The 19,161-nt window shown below is 36.7% G+C and overlaps 1 protein-coding gene across 2 annotated transcripts in view; it reads left to right on the forward strand.

Moving 5' to 3' along the window:
• The first annotated feature begins 1,731 nt into the window (after positions 1-1,731).
• Positions 1,732-19,161, forward strand: part of TRIM37 (tripartite motif containing 37) — a 101,312-nt gene continuing 83,882 nt past the window's right edge. The window contains exons 1-6 of one of the 2 annotated variants that reach the window (XM_045513757.2): positions 1,732-2,164; positions 3,859-3,960; positions 11,336-11,376; positions 13,385-13,501; positions 16,123-16,210; positions 18,056-18,178. In XM_045513757.2, the coding sequence (XP_045369713.1) occupies positions 2,144-2,164; positions 3,859-3,960; positions 11,336-11,376; positions 13,385-13,501; positions 16,123-16,210; positions 18,056-18,178 (492 nt within the window). In that variant the 5' untranslated portion in view covers positions 1,732-2,143. The remainder of the gene's footprint in view (positions 2,165-3,858; positions 3,961-11,335; positions 11,377-13,384; positions 13,502-16,122; positions 16,211-18,055; positions 18,179-19,161) is intronic. The other variant, XM_010951041.2, reaches the window with a different exon arrangement.

Consider the following 19,161-nt stretch of genomic DNA (forward strand, 5'->3'; position numbering starts at 1 on the left):
TTTTTTTAAATTTATTTTTTGAAGGGAGGTAATTCTTTTTTTCATTTTAAATATATTTGGGTGTCTTCATATCACACCTCTGCCATTCTTTTGAACAGCTGTATATATAAATTTACTATAATTTTTACCAGTTCCTCACTGATAGCATTTAAGCTGTGTAACACACAAGTCAGGAGACATTTTTGGGGGTGGGATTAGGGGAAGGGCAGCAAGCTCAGCCTTTCCTTAAGGAATTCTGATGGAGCAGATCACAGTTTTCTTAAGCACACAGGTTAGCTTAATATCCTGCCAACTAAATTCCTTTTTGCTTAAGTTAGCCAGAATCTGACTTTGTGCTTGCAAGCAATGACCCCTAACTAGGTTTTCTCCGGATTGAAAGCACAACCAGTTTAACACTGGTAACTTGTACATGTTTCCTAATTTTCCACTATTATGAACTATTTCAACAAGTCTTTAGACATTTTGAGGACCTTGATCAAATGTATCTATTAGTATAAGAACCTATTTTTAATATTTATCATACACTAATTTGTCTTGTTTTCTACTATGCTGGGTTGCAAAGACCACTTCTTGTTATGTTACTCTTTGCATCCCAGGTGTTCCACAAATAATTTTTTTAATTGAGGTAAAATTAACGTATCATAAAATTAACCATTAACCTTTATTAAAATTTTAGTATAAAAGGTGTTATGCGACCATCTCTATGTAGTTCCAACACCATAAATTTTCGTGCAAGAATTTTTCAGGTACAGACTAATCTTCCAAATGACACTTGTCCACGGCTTATGTAGTTAAAAAAATTGTTACTGCTCACTACCTTGTAAGAAAGTCCCAATGCTTTGATATTCAAGAAGTTGTTCCTAGATGATTCTTGATTCTCTTCATGTGCATTCAAGGTTGGGTTAAATGTAACAGCTGTTTGCAACAAACTGGAAAGGAAAAATTAAATTCAAAGTAAGAATCTGATGTATGTCCTTTGTCTCACACCTTCAGTTCCTGCACTCTTTAAACATTTCTTACGCTAGAAAATTGTAGAAAGCAGACGCCAATATAGGGAAGCTGAATACAGCTGATACTCCTTAATTTTCCATGGCGACAGTTCACTCAAGCTGCAAGAAATGGTAGGGCGAATGTGGTGTGGTGTGGGTCCGACTTCTACACACCATCCGTGGTCCTATCCTCCCATCCCCAAAATGAAACTACCACTCGAGGCTTCACAATCTGGAGCTTTGCTTCAGTAGGTGCGGCGGAAGTCTTAAAACTCCCAGAATCTGGGCTTGCTCTCCGAGAAAGAACCACTAGCCACGAATCCTTTGCACTAACGTTTCTCATAGGCGCGGGCCTCAGGCCACCTGCAGCCAAATCACAGAGAGTAGTTGATTAAAACACTGATTTCGTGGAGTCCCACCCAAAACCGCGGAGCCCGAATACCTAGGGGTGTGGCTCCAGAGACCGTACTTTCCACAAACACTCCAGGTGGCTCCAGGGTTTGGCGCGCAAACGTTTGAGACGGGTGGAGCGCCGCCCCTCCACCCTGAGGGGGGCGGGGCGCAGGGGAGCATGCGTTGGCCGGGGCCGACCGCACGCAACCCTGCGGCAGCGAGCCGCCAAATCTCGTGTGCGCCCCCGCACCGCGGGAACTAGGCGCCGCCTCTCTGGTCCCCTCCCTTAGCGCAGCGGCATGCGCGCATGCGTGCATGCGCGCCGCGCCTTTCCTCAGACCGCGCCTTCCGCTGCCCTGGTTACCGTTGGTGCTCGCGAATTCACTGAAGCACCTTCTTAGTTGAGACAAGCGCCGCCGGGCTCCAGCAGCGGTTCCTTACGCGCGCGCCCGCATCACGTGGGCCGAGGTTCCCTCGCGGTCGCTGGCGGGCCAGTGAGCCGGGAGGAAAGAAGCTGCGGCTACCGCTCACTCTCCCACTGCGCCCTAGGGCGGGCGCGCGGATAAAAATGGCGAAGTGGGGGTAGCTGGCGCCGAACCTGAAGCGATGGGGCGCGCAGGTGGGGCGGTCGTCAGAGGCCCCTGACGTGAGCGCCTGGCTGTTCTCCTCGGCGATTTGACCTGGCGACCTCGGGCCGGCGCCTAATAGGTCAGACCACGGGCTTCGCGGGTCGTCGAGGCCCCCGCCGAGAGCCGGAGGCAATGGATGAACAGAGCGTGGAGGTGAGGGGGGTTGAGAAGGGTGGTGGTTAGTCACTCTTGCCACCCGTTGAGCGTTCTTTATTCGGGGCGCCTTGCCCTGGTCCACTTTCTCGTAGGGCACCCCCACCCCACCGCTGCAGCTGAGGAAAGCGCTGGCCCAGCGCGGAGGACGCTGTGCTCATTCTGCAGCCCTCTGGGTGCCCTGCGCTCTGACCGTTGCCGCTTTCGAGTGGTGCGTATCCTGATGATTTCAGGATGTCTTTGCACCGGTACTCCTCCCCACAGGGTGTTTGCAAACTATAGCCTGTTCAGAGCAAAACTGCAAATTCATTAGATGGACGTGCCCTGCGACTCCTTACCAATTCTTAACGAGTTCAAGCAAGGATCCAAATCTCCCTCCGAATGAATAATCATTCCCTCCCAGTGGTGCATTTTGTAGACATCTGCCCTTACTAGACTAAATGAGGATATACTCTGTGGTTTTCCGAATCAACCTATTCTTTTTACACTTGACTCTTGTAAACTGTGATTTCAAACATTTGAGATGTTTACGTTAAGGCTAGGAACATAAAAAAAGATTGCTTATTGTGCATAATTATATAATGGTTATCAAATTTTGAGCCTTCCAATTAGTAAAATACTAAATCCTTGCTTCTTAGTAAGGGACGACTCCACTTGAAGCTAGTTCATCCAATGGTCTTATTGTCCACCCCCCAGCATCTGCATCTCACAGGTTCTTTCTGGTCCTGCAGAGTCATGATTAGACTCATAAGTAATTTTCTCCTTAATTCCTCATGTGAAAGTATTATAAAGGTTTTGTAACCTTACCTTGCTTTTAGGAGAGTTCAATTCCCCCGGAATGGAGTAAAAATAAATGTGAGTACTGTAAAAATAAATTTGAAATGTGTAATAACCTACATTTTATTATAATTGTTTTCTTGTCAGATACTCCCTAAGTTGACTTATCTGAGGTTAGCAAAGATAATATTGTTTTTTCTATTTGCGTAATTTTGTTTTCTTCCTGAAGCCTTCATGGAGTTACAACCAAAATTCTCAAAAGGGGCAGTTTCAGGCTCAAATAAGTAGCTAGTAGGTTGCAGCATCATGGCAGAAATTCCACTTTGTGGATTCTGAATCACATAGTTTCTCTCTTGACCAGGGTACGCTGCCATTAATGTATCTTTTTAAACTTAAAAAAATTATAAAAGCAGTCCATCTCCCTTGGGGAAATTGCAGAAAAAGTTAAAAATTCGTATTGTTCATTCAGTCATATAGTTTGCCTTTTTTCCCCTTACTATTGTACATTATAAGGATTTTCTTGATCATTAAATAATTCAAAAATATTTCTAGTGACTCTCATAATCTATGGTAACTAACATCATTTAATATTTCAACATTTGGGCTATAGCCAGATTCTTGCCATTATAATTAATGCTTCAGTGAAAATGTGCTTAAGTCTGTGTTTGCATTTCATATTCTTTCCTTAGAATAGAACCATTGTGAAGCTTAGAAAAAAGGAAGCATTTTTTCCCTAGGAGATGTTCTGAGGTACCCTGGACCTTGACTAACCAAGTCAGGATATGGAATGTAGTTAAAACTGAGATATTATCAGCTCAAAATAAATCTAAATGTCTAGTGAATTATTTTCAAGTACGTTTTTTATTCTTGATTCAATAGCCTAATCTGGTGAACCCTACATCTTTTATTATTTTCAGAGCATTGCTGAGGTTTTCAGATGTTTCATTTGTATGGAGAAATTGCGGGATGCACGCCTGTGTCCTCATTGCTCCAAGCTTTGTTGTTTCAGCTGCATCAGGGTAAGCTGTATTTCTTTTTACATGCACTTAGTATATATAGAAATATATCGTAAGAATTAACCATTTTCTTATTTTACATTTTATGCCCTTTTAAAAAATGTCTTAGATGAATGTTCCAAATAGGGAGCCCATACACTGCTTAATATTATAGAGAGGAATGATGATCAAGTGATAATTGCCATGAAATTTCTGGAAACCAAAGCCCAGTGTAGTTGTAGTATGTTTATATTATTAACTCAACTGCACATGTAACAAGTACTTGTAAAGTGCTTGCCTGCATTTTGTTTGGGGTTGAGGGATACTAAGATAAATGATGAAAATGCTTGCTCTGCAGGAGCTTAAATCTAATTGAGAGAATGGACTTTGTGTTTATATTGAAGAATGGGTAGTGTCATAAAGAGGCACTCATAAAGTGCTGTGAGACTCAGGAGGGAGGGTTTATACTTGTTTGATGGGTGAGCTAGAGAAAAAGCTAGTAATGGGTTCAAAGACAAAAAATAAAATTGTTTAATCTTACAGATAAAAGAGACCTTAAAGATGAATAGAATCCAGTGGCTTTAAAAGTTGAATGTAGGTGAACCCCACAAACAAAACTATGAAAAAGTGTAAGATGTGAAGCAGAAGAACTTACTTTGGTTGTGTGTGGGGCTTCAGCAGCACACCTGCAGGCCACAGTTGAAAGCTGCCCCTGCCCACATTACTCTTGGTAGATTATTCCTTTACTGAGAAGGTCAGTCATCTAACATGCTTTTCACCTCAGAATTTCTTTGTAGTTCCTTATTCCTGCCTGAGGAAGGTAAATCTCCCTTTGTCAAGAGTAATAACTGTAATATTTAAATCATTTGCTTCCAGTCACACAGTTAGTAAGTGATGGAGCTGGATCTGAACTTAGCGGTCTGGCTCTAGAGGCTGTATTCTTAGGCACTTCACCACGTGCAGAAGACCTAAGTACATGCCATGCTGGTTCTCCCCACTCATCAACGGAGAGACTTGATCCTTCCTTCTTAGCATTGTTTTCTCAGTTACAGAATGTGGATAACAAGATCTGTCTCACAGGATGGCTGGGGCATTAAATGAAATAAGCTGAAAAATAATTTAGAAACTAAAATGTGCTCTCCACTTGTAAGGTATTACTGTATTGTAAAAACAGCAACGAATACACACACCATTATTTATATTTTATAAACGGTGAAGCCGAAGCTAGAGAAATTAAGTGATTGACCTCCATCACAGTAGTTAATTAATTGGTAGAGTGGATCTGGACTCAGCTCTTTTGATGAAGGTCCGGTATACACATATGACCTGGTTATTACCTTATACCTCATTGATTCTTCATTTCCTCACTGTTAATTCTTCCTCCTCCTGTTCCTTGAAAGCATTTATTTCTGAAATACTGCTGCTGGCATTCTCTATTATGAAGTTTCTGGGAAATTTTCATTTACTTTGAGAAATTTGGTTTACTCCTACAGGTTTAGCTATCATCTCTGTCTGGCTCCTAAATCTATTCATTCAACATTGACCTATAAATGTCTTATCTGATTATCCTTCCAGCATCTCGAACTTTGTTCCAGATCAAATTCTTCCTATTATTTTTCTCAACTTGGCTCTTTTTGACTTCTTTTTTTGCTCTTTTCCACCAGTCACTCAAACCTGAAACCTCTGACGCCAGTGATTTTTAAGTCTTGTCAGTTATCTCCTAGTGTCAGTTATATCTGTCCTACTTTTTCATTCCTATTATTACCTTTCTAATAGAGAAATATAGAATTTATTACCTCATGCTTAGGTAATCATAGTTACCATATACCTGATCTCTCTGTCTTGAGTTTTTTCTTATCTCTAGTCTATTTTATATCTTGCTACCATATTGATGTTTTCCAGTAATGTCATTTTATTTTCTCTCCTAGAAGCCTCAGAGTTATTGCCTGAAGGATAAAGTCCAAGAATGTTAGGCTTATATTCAGACCATCTGGATAATATGGTTCTGACCTTTCTTTTTAGAACTGTCTTGGTTCCTGAATGCACCGTTTATTTGTTTGTTCATTCAGCCAACAAATATTAATCGTACACCTACTTGGAGTTAGGCATTGACTTCTTTAGGAATTGACTAATTTACTAGTTGGGATATAGACAAAAAAGTAAATAGCTATCTGTTAGATATTCTTCATAGAATAAATGAAACTGATCAAGGGTATAGAGTGGGAACTTTGAGGAGGACACAGGCAGGTTGGTAGCTATTTTAGATAGGGTAATCTGGGAAGGTCTCAATGAAGAGATGACTTTTGAGCAGAGACCAAGATGAAATGTAGGAGTGATGGGAATGTCTAGGGAAAGAAAGTTGCAGGCAGAGGAATCAGAAGGGGCAAAGGCCCTGAGAAAGAAATGTGTTTAGTGTGTTGCGAAATAGCAAAGAAGTTAGTATAGTTGCAGTTGAGTGAACAGAGGGAAAGAGGGAAAGGAAATGAGTTTGAAGATGTAGCTAGGGGCCTTGGTAAAGACCTTGGATTTTATTTTAAGTGTGCTGATAGCCATTGAAAGCTTTTGAGTGATTTGAAGAAATCAATGTTTTGAAAGCTATCACTCTGGCTACTGTGTGGAAAGTGGACTGTAGGCAGGTAGGAGAGAGTGAAGAGAACAGTTAGGATGTGCCTTATTTGTGAAAAATGAATGGTGGTTTAGATCAGAATGGTAACAGTGGAGGTAGTAAAAAGATGGGGCAATTCTGGGTATGTTTTGAAAGTAGAACCAATGGATTTTCATACAGATGAGATGAAATTTTTTTTATAGCATCTGGATGAACGAATAGTTTTCCATTCTGAAGTAGAAAAAACTTGGGGAGGAGCAGATTTGGGTAGGCTATTGATACAGAAGTTTTGTTTTTTTTTTAACATGGCAAGTTTGAGATGTTTATTATGTACCTAATTAGAGATGTTGGCAGTTGGAAATATGAATCTGGCTTTGAGGAAGGGGATGTTAGACTGAATTATTAGGATATAGATAGTAATTAAAGCCAGAGACTGAATGAGATCACCAGATTACCTCCTAAGGGAAGAGATTTTTAGATATGAACTCACTCAACATTTAGATGTTAGGAGGAGGAAGATTCAGCGGAAGATAACAAGAAGGAGCCGTGAATGAAGTGTCACAGGATTCAGTTGAAAAACATGTTACAGAAAGGAGTAGTTTAGTTGTGTCATAGGTTCTAGCCTGGGAACTGACCATTGGATTTGAGAATATATAGATTATTGGTGACCCTGATAAATAGTTTCAGTGGACTGCACTGGGAGCAAAAACTTAATGTCAGAGAGTGGGAGGAGAATGAGACAGCAAGTATAAACACTGTCAGAGAATCTTGTGGTAAAGGGGAGAAATAAGGCAGTGGGTTGACGGGATGTTGAGAGTCATCTTTTAAGGAGATTTATCCTGCTGGGACTGAACCAGCAGAGAGAGAATAGCTAATAATGCTGAAGAGACGAGGAGTAACTACAGGAGCAAAGTCCTTGAGAAGCTGAGAGCTCCACCCAACCAAATTGTAGCATTGTTTGAATGCTTTTCCTTCTTTTCCATTCCATCTCTGTTCATTTGTCCACAGAAATTGAACCATCTTTGAAAGTCCAAATATTTGTGTCATTTTAACAAACTTAAGGTCCAGACCCGTGAATAGACTTGCCCTAAGTCATCTAATTGTGGTGACAGACGAGGACTGGGCTCACTCCCAGGCTGGCAGTCTACCCATGACTCTGGTGCTTCCACACACATACCGAAAGGCAGTGGCATTGGCTGTGTTTTCAGGCCAGGACTTCATTTGTCTAGCTACATTCATTTGATTTTCTCTCATTACCAGTTCCTAGTTTGTATTTTCTCCCCTTTTTTTTCGCTCACATCTTTTCCATCCAGTTTTTGTTTTTGTTTTTGTTTTTTTTTGATGCTTGCTTTATTTTGAGCATTGGTAACAATTTATGTTTGCCTATAATTATTGACTTTGTTTTGTTTTAAATTTTGCAGCCTATTAAAATTACGTATACTTGACATACAATAAACTGCACATATTTAAAATATGCCATTTGATAAGTTTTGACAGATTGAAAAATCATCCCCACAGCCAAGGTAATAAGCACATCTGTAATCCCTCAAAGTTTCCTTGTGCCTCTTCTGGTAATCTCTCCCTCTACTTGTCTTGTTCCCAGGCAGCCAGTGATCTGTGTTCTATCACTGTAGATAAATTTGCATTTTCTAGAATTTTATATAAATGGAATCTTACAATATGTACTTTTACTGATCTGGCTTTTTTTAGCCAGCAAAATTATTTTGAGATGCATCAATATAGTGTGTATCAATAATACTCCTTTTTATGGCTGACTAGTAGTATCTCATTGTAGGCATATGCCATAATTTGTTTATCCATTAGCCTGTTGGTGGACATATGGGTTGCTTCTAATTTTTGGCATGTACACGGAAAACTGCTATGAACGTTTGTATGCAGGTCTTTGAATGGGCTTATGCTTTCTTTTCTCTTGAGTAGATAAGAATGGAATGGCTAGATCATGTGATAGGTGTATGTTTAACTGTTTAACAAATTGTCAAACTGTTTTCAAAAATAACTATCATTTTACTTTCTCACCAGCAGCAAATAAGGGTTCCAATTCTTCCACTTTAATGGCAACTCTTGGTATGTTCAGTCTTGAATTTTAGCCGTTTTCATAAGTATATAGTAGTACCTCATCTTTTCCCTTAAGATCAGGAAAAGGCAAGGGTATATACTTTCATTACTTTTATCCATTACTGTCTCCCTGAACCCCAGGAAACCACTATTCCTTCTTCTCTATGAATTTGACTAGTTTAAGTACCTCATAAAAATTAAATCATAGAATATTTGTCCTTTTCTGTTTATTTCTGGGCTCTGTATTCTATTTCATTGTCCTTATGCCAACACCAGACTATTTTGATTTACTGTAGCTTTGTAGTAAATTTTGAAATCAGGAAATGTGAGTCCTCTAACTTTGTGAGAAGTTTTCAGTCTTTCACCATTAAGTGTGGTGTTCAGTGTGGGTTTTTTATATATGAACTTTTTCAAGTTGAGAAAGTTCCCTTCTGTTCCTGTTTCTTAAGTGTTTTTATCTCAGGTGAAAGGATATTAGATTTTGTCAGATACCTTTTCTGTTATCCACTGAGATGATCATGTGGGTTTTTTCTTTTATTTTCTTAATATGATGTATTTTATTGAATGATTTTTGCAAGTTAAACTGTCTTTGAATCCCAGGAATTAATCCCACTTGGTCATGATGTGTAATCTTTATAATATAGCATTGAATTTGGTTTTTTAGGTTTTCGTTGAGCATTTCCCTTGAACAGTTTTGCAAAGTAGGAATGTTGATTCTCTTGTTGCATATGAGGAGGCTTATGCTTGGTCAGGTGTCTGGTGTCACATAGTAAGTGCCAGAGCTTCCAAGCTCAGACTCAGGTTTAAATAATGTCTCAAGCTTGTGATTAATCCCATTTTAATGAAAGAGAGAAATTCTTCTTCCCTCCACCCCCTGCAAAGAAGCACTGGGGATTGAACTGGACCTTGTGCACACCAAACATGTGCTCTACCACTGAGCTATACCCACTACCCCAAGAAATTATTCTTAAATTAAATGTGGGAGAATTGCTGTAAAAGTGTTTCTTTAATATTGTATCACTTGTTCTTACCTTTGGTTTTGGTTTGGTAGAAAAATTGTTTTTCCCCATAGGATTAAAATTGCCATATTTGTTTTGTGATTAAATTAGATTATAGAACACAAGTTAAAAATGCCACAAATATTAAGAGAAGGGAAAGGAGAGATCACTAACCTGGGATAGGCAGGAAAGTTTTATAGATGTATCAATGGACATTCCCATGGGACAGCACATGGAGGGAGGGACGGTATAAGCAGATACACAAATACGATGCCAAGAGTGGTATATATGCGGCAATAAGCCTGTTTTTACTGGAAGGGTGGGACATATTTAAAAATATGGATTGATCATTCCCTCTCATAGTCTCAACCTGTCTAGAACTCGTAGTCTAGCAGGGCAGGAGAGACCAACCAATAAGTCAGTGTAATAAAATGTTACAGATATAGTGAAAGGAGAAGTATAGGTTGCTGTGGTAGAGCATGGTAGTGATATTTAAAATAGTCTGCAGGCAGGGAGAGCTTTCTGGAGGAAGTGACATATAATTTGAAATCTAAAGAATAAGCCATGATAATCTAGTTGAAGGGAAGTGTTGAAGAATATCCTCTGCAGAGAGGGGAAACGTATTTAAAGGCTTAATCTTGCTGGATCCCCTAGGGTGAGACAGATGAAACTGGAGAGGACCAGTCCTGGAGGAGTGCTCTGACTTTAGCAGAGCATTGTCTGAGGGAAAGAAACCTGACCTATATCTTGCTTTGCTCAGGAATAATGTTCAAGTTTATTAAGAATGGAATCCTTTTCCATCCATTTTCTTTTTCTTCCAGGTTTATTTTCTGTGCTATGAAGTACATTTTTCCCTGTTTGGTCTTTTAATGTTCTTTAAGGTTTCCTGGGGAGTAGTATATTTATTTACATAAATATACTTATTTATGTAAGAAGCTATTTACAATTAAAACAAAATATTTAACCGTGGAGCTTTTTTGTTTTTCGAAAGATATTCAGAAAATCATAGCATCTCCATTGTATATGGTATAAAACTGCTCCATACCCAGTAATAACTAAAATGGTTAAATTGATAGAATCTAAGGTTTAGTAAAATCTAAGATTTAGTGGAGATATTATTCTCTTGTAAAACCTTTTTATAATTATGAGGAAACCAAGTTTATGTAGATGTTTAAATTACTGTCTTTTAAGACAAAATTTTGCTGTATTGGTTATTCGTGTTTTTAGGCATAATTTATATATCCATGATGTATATTCTTTAAAATTAGTTTGCTTTTCAAAAAGGAATTTAGTAGTACCTTAAAATTTCTTGGAGATTTTATTGGGGGTTAGTTAGAAGTAAAAGATCACAGTGGTTTATTTTGGGGGATGGTGGTAACAGTATCATTATTATCTTTGTGGAGATTATCCTTGTGAGATCCAGATAGTCCTATAATATCCTATTATTCCTTGTGAGATCCAGATAGTCCTAGAATCACTTTCTTTCCTGTGAGAGAACAGCATTTTAATAATTATTTTAGAATGAGTTCTGTCCCTTTGAAAGTTTATCCTTGTCATGATAATGAGGAGTCAGATAGCCTGCTATTTCTATAAGTATCTCTATAATTAATGCAGGCACTAGAGAGTTAAACTCATTAAATTTTGTATGTAAGTATTTGATATGTACAAATTAAAGTAATGGTGTTTCTGCAATCAGAATCTAATTTTTTTGTCTCCTTAGCGCTGGCTGACAGAGCAGAGAGCTCAGTGTCCTCATTGCCGGTAAGTATTTTGCTATGATTACTTGTGAATTTGGAAAATAGTAAGGTGATGGGGTCAGAATGTGCCCTAATACTCAAAGTTCTATCTGCAGTGTGCCACATTTCTCCTCTTTGTGAAATACAGTTAAAAAGAAAATGAGCAGTCTAGCTATATAAAGAAATGCAGAATAATTTATCTGACTTAGAACTATGTAGAATACATTATGTTGTTTAGCTTCTTTTGGAAAATGATTGTGTAACTTCTCAATTTACTTTTTGAATTAAAAAATTAAAAGGTTTCTGTTAAAAAAAATCTGGATAGTAATAAAAAGGCTTCCTGATTCTGATACTTTCCATCTGATCTTTTCATGAAATAACACTTTCAGAAGAAACTTACGTTTGGGTATCTGTTCTTCTAGACATTTTTCTGTGTGTATACTGAGATGTATACATATAAATTTTGTCTTAAAATACACAAATAATGTAATATTATTTTGCTGTTTGCTTATTTTTTCCATGTAAAATAAGATGGTACCTTTCTTAATAGTATATACATGTTATTTAAAATAAATGAATAATAATCCACTGTAAGACTATACATTGAATTATTTATATTTATATTGAGAGACACTTAGGTTGTTTCCATTTTTGGTTATTTCAAATAATGATGCCAGATTGCACTGAAGAAAAGGTTTTTGTTACTGAACACAAATTCCTGTGCTCTACACACAGTGAGGCCAAACTAACCAAAACATCAGAGTTTGGAGCGTAGAAAAGTATATTGCAAGGCTGAGCAGGCAGAATGAGTGGCTTATTCTCAAAATACCCTAAACTCCCCAAAGGGTTTTATTTTAGGAAACTATTTTTAAAACCCAGGTGAGGGTGGAGGTTCGCAGGGTATGTGATTAGCTTGTGCACAATTCTCTGATTGGTGGAAGTGGAGGTAACAGGGTGGTTAGGCGCCTGTCGATCTGGGGGCTCATGATCATCAAGTAGTTAATTTCTTCCATTTGGTGGTGGTTTTAGCAGCATTTGTACAACAACTCAGGAAGTGTGCATCAGATACTATTATCTAGATACTTCAGAAAGAAGCTACACAGAGGATGTGGGAGAGGTATCTGTCCCAGGAAGGCCCCATAGGGTCCTGCTTGGTTACATTTTTACCATTTTATGTTCCTAATGATAGATATTGAAAATGCCTTTCCCTCACACATTCTTGCCAACTGGATATTACTGGTCATTTTTTGTCAGTCTCCTAAGTGAAAAATTATATCTCACTTAAGACATGCCTTTTAAAAAATGATTGAAATTGAATATCTTTTGAAACATTTTTAGCCATTTATAATTTCTTTTTTTCTTAAACTACCTTTTCATATCTTTTGCCATTTTTCTTCATGTATTGTTCACATTTTTCTGTTAACTGTTAAGAAGACCAGACCAGCTCTATCAAATACAGCTTTCCGTAGTGATGGAAATGTTCTGTAGCTTTGCTGTACAATGTGGCAACTGAGCAGTTGAAGTACGTCTAGGGTGACTATGTAATAAAATTTTTTTTTAATTAATTTGAATTTTATTTTAAATGGTCACTTGTGGCTAGTGGCTATCGTTTTGAACAGTATAGCTTTAGACTAAGGAATTGAAAATTTTATCTGTAATCTGAATTGCTAATTTTTTTATTCAGTTTTTTTTGTAGATGATACATTAATGTAAAAATAAGTTATAAATCATACTTTTCATTGTGTCTGTTACCATTTTGGTAGTAATATGGTATGAATATGATTGTGAGCTCTGTTGTGAGTAATGTGTTTATTTTTTCTTCATGATTTTTTCCCAGCTTTATTGACACGTAATTGAAAGAGATTTAAAGTGTATGAAGTACTTATTTAATATATATATACACTGTGAAGGGATCCCCTCGCCATTGAGTCAATTAACACATCCATAACCTCAGTATTTACCTTTGAGATGTGTTTTAGAAAATGATCTCAAATTCCTGAACGAGAGAACACATACATAAATTTTCTCTCCAGTGCTCCCCTCCAGCTACGAGAACTAGTAAACTGTCGTTGGGCAGAAGAAGTAACACAGCAGCTTGATACCCTTCAACTCTGCAGTCTCACCAAACATGAAGAAAATGAAAAGGACAAGTAGGTTCTCAGTTTCTTTAAATGTTTCATAGATTTTGCCATGTGTTATTTTAATGACACTATTGAAAGTTTCTTCTAATTTTCGTAGGTGAACACTTAGGTAATTTTCTTCTGGCGTGGTGTAGGTTATCTATTTGGAAAGACTCTCCTAACTCTTGACTGACTTCTTTTATTAAAGCCCTTGTAAACTGTGGAACTGCCACAATTTGCTAGTCACTGATCTCCCTTCTTTGCCTCTTGATGCCTAATGGGCACCCCTCCTTGGGTTTGCTGAAGCTGCATATAGGCCATTGATTAATTGTTCTGATAAATTTCCTGTATTGTAAAAGCTATATTCTAAATTTGGTTATGTGGAAGTCATGCTGAGTTAGCTTTCAGACAGTATCTAATATGATGTTTTTTCATACTTTGATCAATTTCCTGTTTGATATTCAGATTACTTACAAATGAGAACTATAAGATTCAGACCTATTTAGGTATTTTCTCTAAGCTCAGTAATTCATCAGTGAAAAGGCTTTTCTTTATAGGCAAGAGAAAAAAAATTTAATTGTGGTAAAATAAACATAACATAAAATTTATTATCTTAGCCATTTTCAAGTGTACAGTTCAGTAGTGTTAAGTGTGTGTACATTGTTGTACAACAAATCTCCAGAACTTTTTCATCTATAGCTCTCAATCAATTAAATAATAATTTCCCATTTCCCATCCCTTGCCAACCTCAATTTTACTTTCCACTTCTAAAAGTTTGACCATTTTGGGTACTTACATAAGTGAAATCATACAGTATTTGTCTTTTTATGACTGTCTTCCTTCACTTTGCATAATATCTTCAGGGTTCATCCACGTTTTAGCATATGTTAGAATTTCCTTCCTTTTTAAGGCTGATTAGTATTCCATTATGTGTATGTATCACATTTTGTTTATCCATTCATCCATTGATAGACACTTGGATTGCTTCCACTTCGTGGCTATTGCGAATAAAGCTGCTGTGAACATAAGTGTTCATCTGTTCCAAACTTTGTTTCAGTTTTTTTGGATTTATACTCAGAAGTGGTATTGCTGGATTATATGGTAATTCTGCTTTTAATATTTTGAGGAACCTCCATACTGTCTTCCATGGCAGCTGTATTGTTTTACATTCCCACCAACAGTGTACAAGTTTCCAATTTCTCCACACCTTTGACAACATCTGTTTTCTATTTTTTTGATGACAGCCATGCAAATCAGTATGAGGAAATATTGTGGTTTTGATTTGCATTTACTTGATGATTAGGATGTTGAGCATCTTTTCATATGCTTGTTGGCCATTTGTATGTATTTGGAGAAACGTCTATTTATATGTTGCCCATATTTTAATTGTTTTTATTTGTTTTTGGTGGGGTTTGTTTGTTTGAGTTCTTTTCTACTTTTGGTATAAACACCTTATCAGATACATGATTTGCAGCTGTTTTGTCTCATTCCATAGATTGCCCTTTTATTCTTTTCATTGTGTCCTTTGATGTACAGAAGTTACTAATGTTGATGTAGTCCAGTTTGTCTGTTTTCACTTTTGTGTATGCTTTTGGTGCCATATCCAAGAAATCATCGCCGAAACCAATACCGTGCAGCTTTTCCCCTGTGTTTTAAGAGTTTTGCAATTTTAGGTCTTATGTTTAGGTCTTTGATCCATTTTGAGTTAATTTTTGAATATGAAATAAGTGAAAGATTTTTGTCCACTAGGGCTGCCGTAACAATACCACAGACTCGGCTTAAACAATAAAAATTTAGTTTCTCGTGGTTTCAGAGGCTGGTCAAGGTATTGTTGGGGTTGGTTTCTGATGAGGCCTCTCTGACTTGATGTGTCTCTTTCTTGCTGTGTGGCCTTGTTTCTGTGAGTGCACATTCCTGCTGTCTTTCTTTTCTTGTAAGGACATCAGTCCTGTTGTGTTAGGGCTCCACCCTTGTGATCCCATTTAACCTTCATTACCTCTCTAAAGGCCCTACCTCCAAATATAGTTACATTAGGACTTCAATGGAGGAATTTGGGGCAGACAGTTCAGTTAATAACCATGTCCAACTTTATTCTGTTGCATGTGAATATTCAGTTTAAGGGAAAACTTCTTAAAATTGAGTTGTTCATTTCTGATGAGAATCTGGTATTGTGCAACTTATCACATGTTTCTTGGTTATTGTTAACTTTGGCCACATGTAGAAAAAATATTTATGCATGCATACATGCTCATGTAGGTATGGGCACAATAATCTGATTTGCTTGAAATGTAGTAGTACGGTAGAATTTATCATCTATGTGGATGCTTGGAATTGATGTTTTTATACTTTACTTAGAAACTAGTATGCATTTTTCATGTGATTGTAAAGTCCTTAGAGATTAATGAAAACAATACTCAAAAAATTGTGCTCACATGCAATTCTTTAGCTTACTTCACAGAAGCCATGGGATACATTTTATATTTCCTAAGATGTGGTCATTTAAAACTGACCTATCGCTTCTTGGCCTTTTGGCTAAGACCAAGTATAAAACTGACTGACCTGTTGGCCCAAAGTTAGCAATTTGTTGAGGTAACTATGTTCCAGCTTTGATTTATTTAATTTATAACTATACTTTTTTTCATAACATATAGATGTGAAAATCACCATGAAAAACTTAGTGTATTTTGCTGGACTTGTAAGAAATGTATCTGCCATCAGTGTGCACTTTGGGGAGGAATGGTGAGTGGAACAAATTCATCATAATATTTTTAAAGTCTAGAAAGCACTGAAATGCTTGTTTTTAAATAGAAAATAATATTCTAATGTTTAGAGAATGAAAATTAAATGCATCTACTTTATAGCAGAACGTATTGTACTTTTTGTTGTTCCAGAAAAACTTCTTTTGTGGGAGATTTTGGTATTGGATGTGCACCCCTTACATAAATATTTTATTTTAATTGAAAACCTGTAAAATGTATATTTATTTGCAAATCTTCTGTTGTAGGATCAAGGTCTTTTCTTCGATCTGATACTCTGGTCATTTGATCTGATATCCTGGCCATGATTTCCAGTTTTGGTTTCTTTAAAGCAGAACAACATATTAGTAGACATTTATGAAACAATATGAATGCAGACATCTAGATCTTATTTATTTTTTAATCTCTTATTTTCTTTTTTCCAATTTAATTCAGAAGTTTTTTTTAAGTAATCTACCTTTATAAAGTCTAAAACATTTAGTTTTTTTAGAAGCAATTTTTATTTTACAATTGTCTTTATTGTTTAATTAATAATTAAGTTATATATTTAAAGTAGTAAGTACAATTAGCATAAATAGATTTGAGAATAAACATAATAGATTCTTGATTGGGAAAGTTAGTCATGGTGGGAGCAAAAGTGGGTAGACATACAGAGGTCCTTGTTAACAATGAGAATTGCTCATTTTTTGGGCATCAGTCAGCATGTTTTAGGGAGAAAATGGCAGGCAAATTGCTTGAGTAGAGCTTAATTCAGACATCTTTCTGTTAGAATTTGAACACTAATATGCTGACCTAAAAAAATTGTAAGTTCTCACAATTTAGTACTTAAATGAACAGTTTTGTAAGAAGCAATGGAACCATTCTTTTCCATACTTTAAGTGGATGTGCAGAAATCCGTATCTTTTTTTCTCTTAGAGACCATTGCTGAGTGCCTTGGTTGAACAACATAATTCTAATAAGGACTTATCTGTTGTAGGAGGTTTCTTAAAATAGAAATTTAAGTTCTGTTTACCAATCAAGAGTTGTGAATGACAATACTAAAATTAGACAGAAAGTTTGTTTTAGTTTGTTAGCTACCAAAAATTATTCTTTGAACATAACTGGATTTGTGAGATTAATTTGTATGGGCCTTCTGTCTCCACAGTAACTCTTTGTGGTGTGAGGAACAGGTACTACATTGCTTTTGCTAATAGTGTACCATGTGTCTTTCCCTCATGTACCTTTCTAATTTGTTCATTTGTGCTAGAAACAGGTTCAGTGATGAACAAGACAGATGTCAAACTACTAGTTCTATATTTAATTGCTGTTGTGATAAATATTAGGATAAGTATATATTGAAGATAAGAGTGAATAACCATGGGACCTGACCCTGTCAGCCTGAAGATATGAGTACGAGTTAAGTGGGTGGAGAATTTGGAGAGGGTGGATGAAAGGATTATTTTTGAATAAGGAGTTGCTTTTGCAAAGGCCTGGTGGGAAAAAGTTTGAGGACGTGAAAGAAGGCTAGTGCTGACCAGGAGAAAAGTGACAAATAAGGTTGTGTCAGATGGTTTGGGCCATGGTTAAGGATTTTGGTTCTTTCTAATGAGTGAAGATTTCTAGATAACTGTAAACATTTTGCTAAGTCCATTATCTAAAATCTTGAAGGATTTTCTACATGGGCCAAGTGATTTTTAAGCAAGCTCTGGCCTGTTTTAACAAAGTAAAGGCAGCCAAGAGATAAAAAATTGAAATTATTTGTCAGTTCATTAACATCCATAGAGTGTTAAGAAAGGAATGTAAATGAGGTATTTGAAAATGTTCTAAAACTACTTATTAATTTAAATAGCATGGTGGACATACCTTTAAACCTTTGGCGGAAATTTATGAGCAGCATGTTACTAAAGTGAATGAAGAGGTAGCCAAACTTCGTCGACGTCTCATGGAACTGATCAGCTTAGTTCAAGAAGTGGTAAGACTACTATTAGAAGATTATTCTTGGGGAGAGGGTATAGCTCAAATGGTGGAGCTCATGCTTAGAATGCACGAGGTCCTGGGTTCAATCCCCAGTACCTCCATTAAAAAAAAAAAAACTAATAAATAAATAGATCTAATGACCTCCCCCCACAAAAAAATGTATTAAAAAATTTTAAAAAGCTTATTCTCCCTTTTGTAGTCTATAATTATGTATTTTTAATAATATAAATCAATCAGATGTTGAACTTAAGATTTGAAAATTTGTTAAGATATATTTATCGTCACTCTCACAACTTCAAACTAGCTGAGAATTCTGCATACAAACCTCTTGCCTGTTTCAAGGTTGGAGCCAGAGTATTGCCTCTTATACAGAAATAGAGACTCAATGAGTGAGTTAAATAAACCTATTTGTTACAGTCCATAATTGACTCCTAAACAGAATCAATAATGACTTTTACAATTATTAAGACATTCATTGCTTGGACCCCCAGCTTTTGGGAGAGTTTCTGCTACCAAGGAATGGACTATTTCTGATGTCCTGAATTAGAACTCTACAGAATTTAAAGAGTAATATGTAACATTGCTCTTTAGATACTATATGGGTCAAACAGCCTTGGTGATCTATTTACCATATGTAGTATTATTTCTATGGGAAAATGTAATAAGCATCATTTAAGTACTAAATATGCTTTTGGAATATGTTTTGTTTAAAGTTACCAGAATGACAGTTGTTTTTAGTGAGGTTTGCATACCATTCCTAACTTAAGATGTCATCTTTATTTCACTCCAGCAGGAATTAAGATTAAAATCATCATTTATAACATCCTTTATACAGAAAATAATGTTTTTGAGTTGTGTGTATGCTACCTGCAAAATCATTTTGGAATACAAACAAGTTGGATGGCTTCTATTTGGCCTTCATTTAACTGCCTTTTATTCTATTATTTTCTCTTGTCACTTTATAATTTGGTCATTAGG

This window comes from Camelus bactrianus, chromosome 16 (genome assembly GCF_048773025.1).
Source record: "Camelus bactrianus isolate YW-2024 breed Bactrian camel chromosome 16, ASM4877302v1, whole genome shotgun sequence".
In the NCBI taxonomy this organism is placed as follows: Eukaryota; Metazoa; Chordata; class Mammalia; order Artiodactyla; family Camelidae; genus Camelus; species Camelus bactrianus.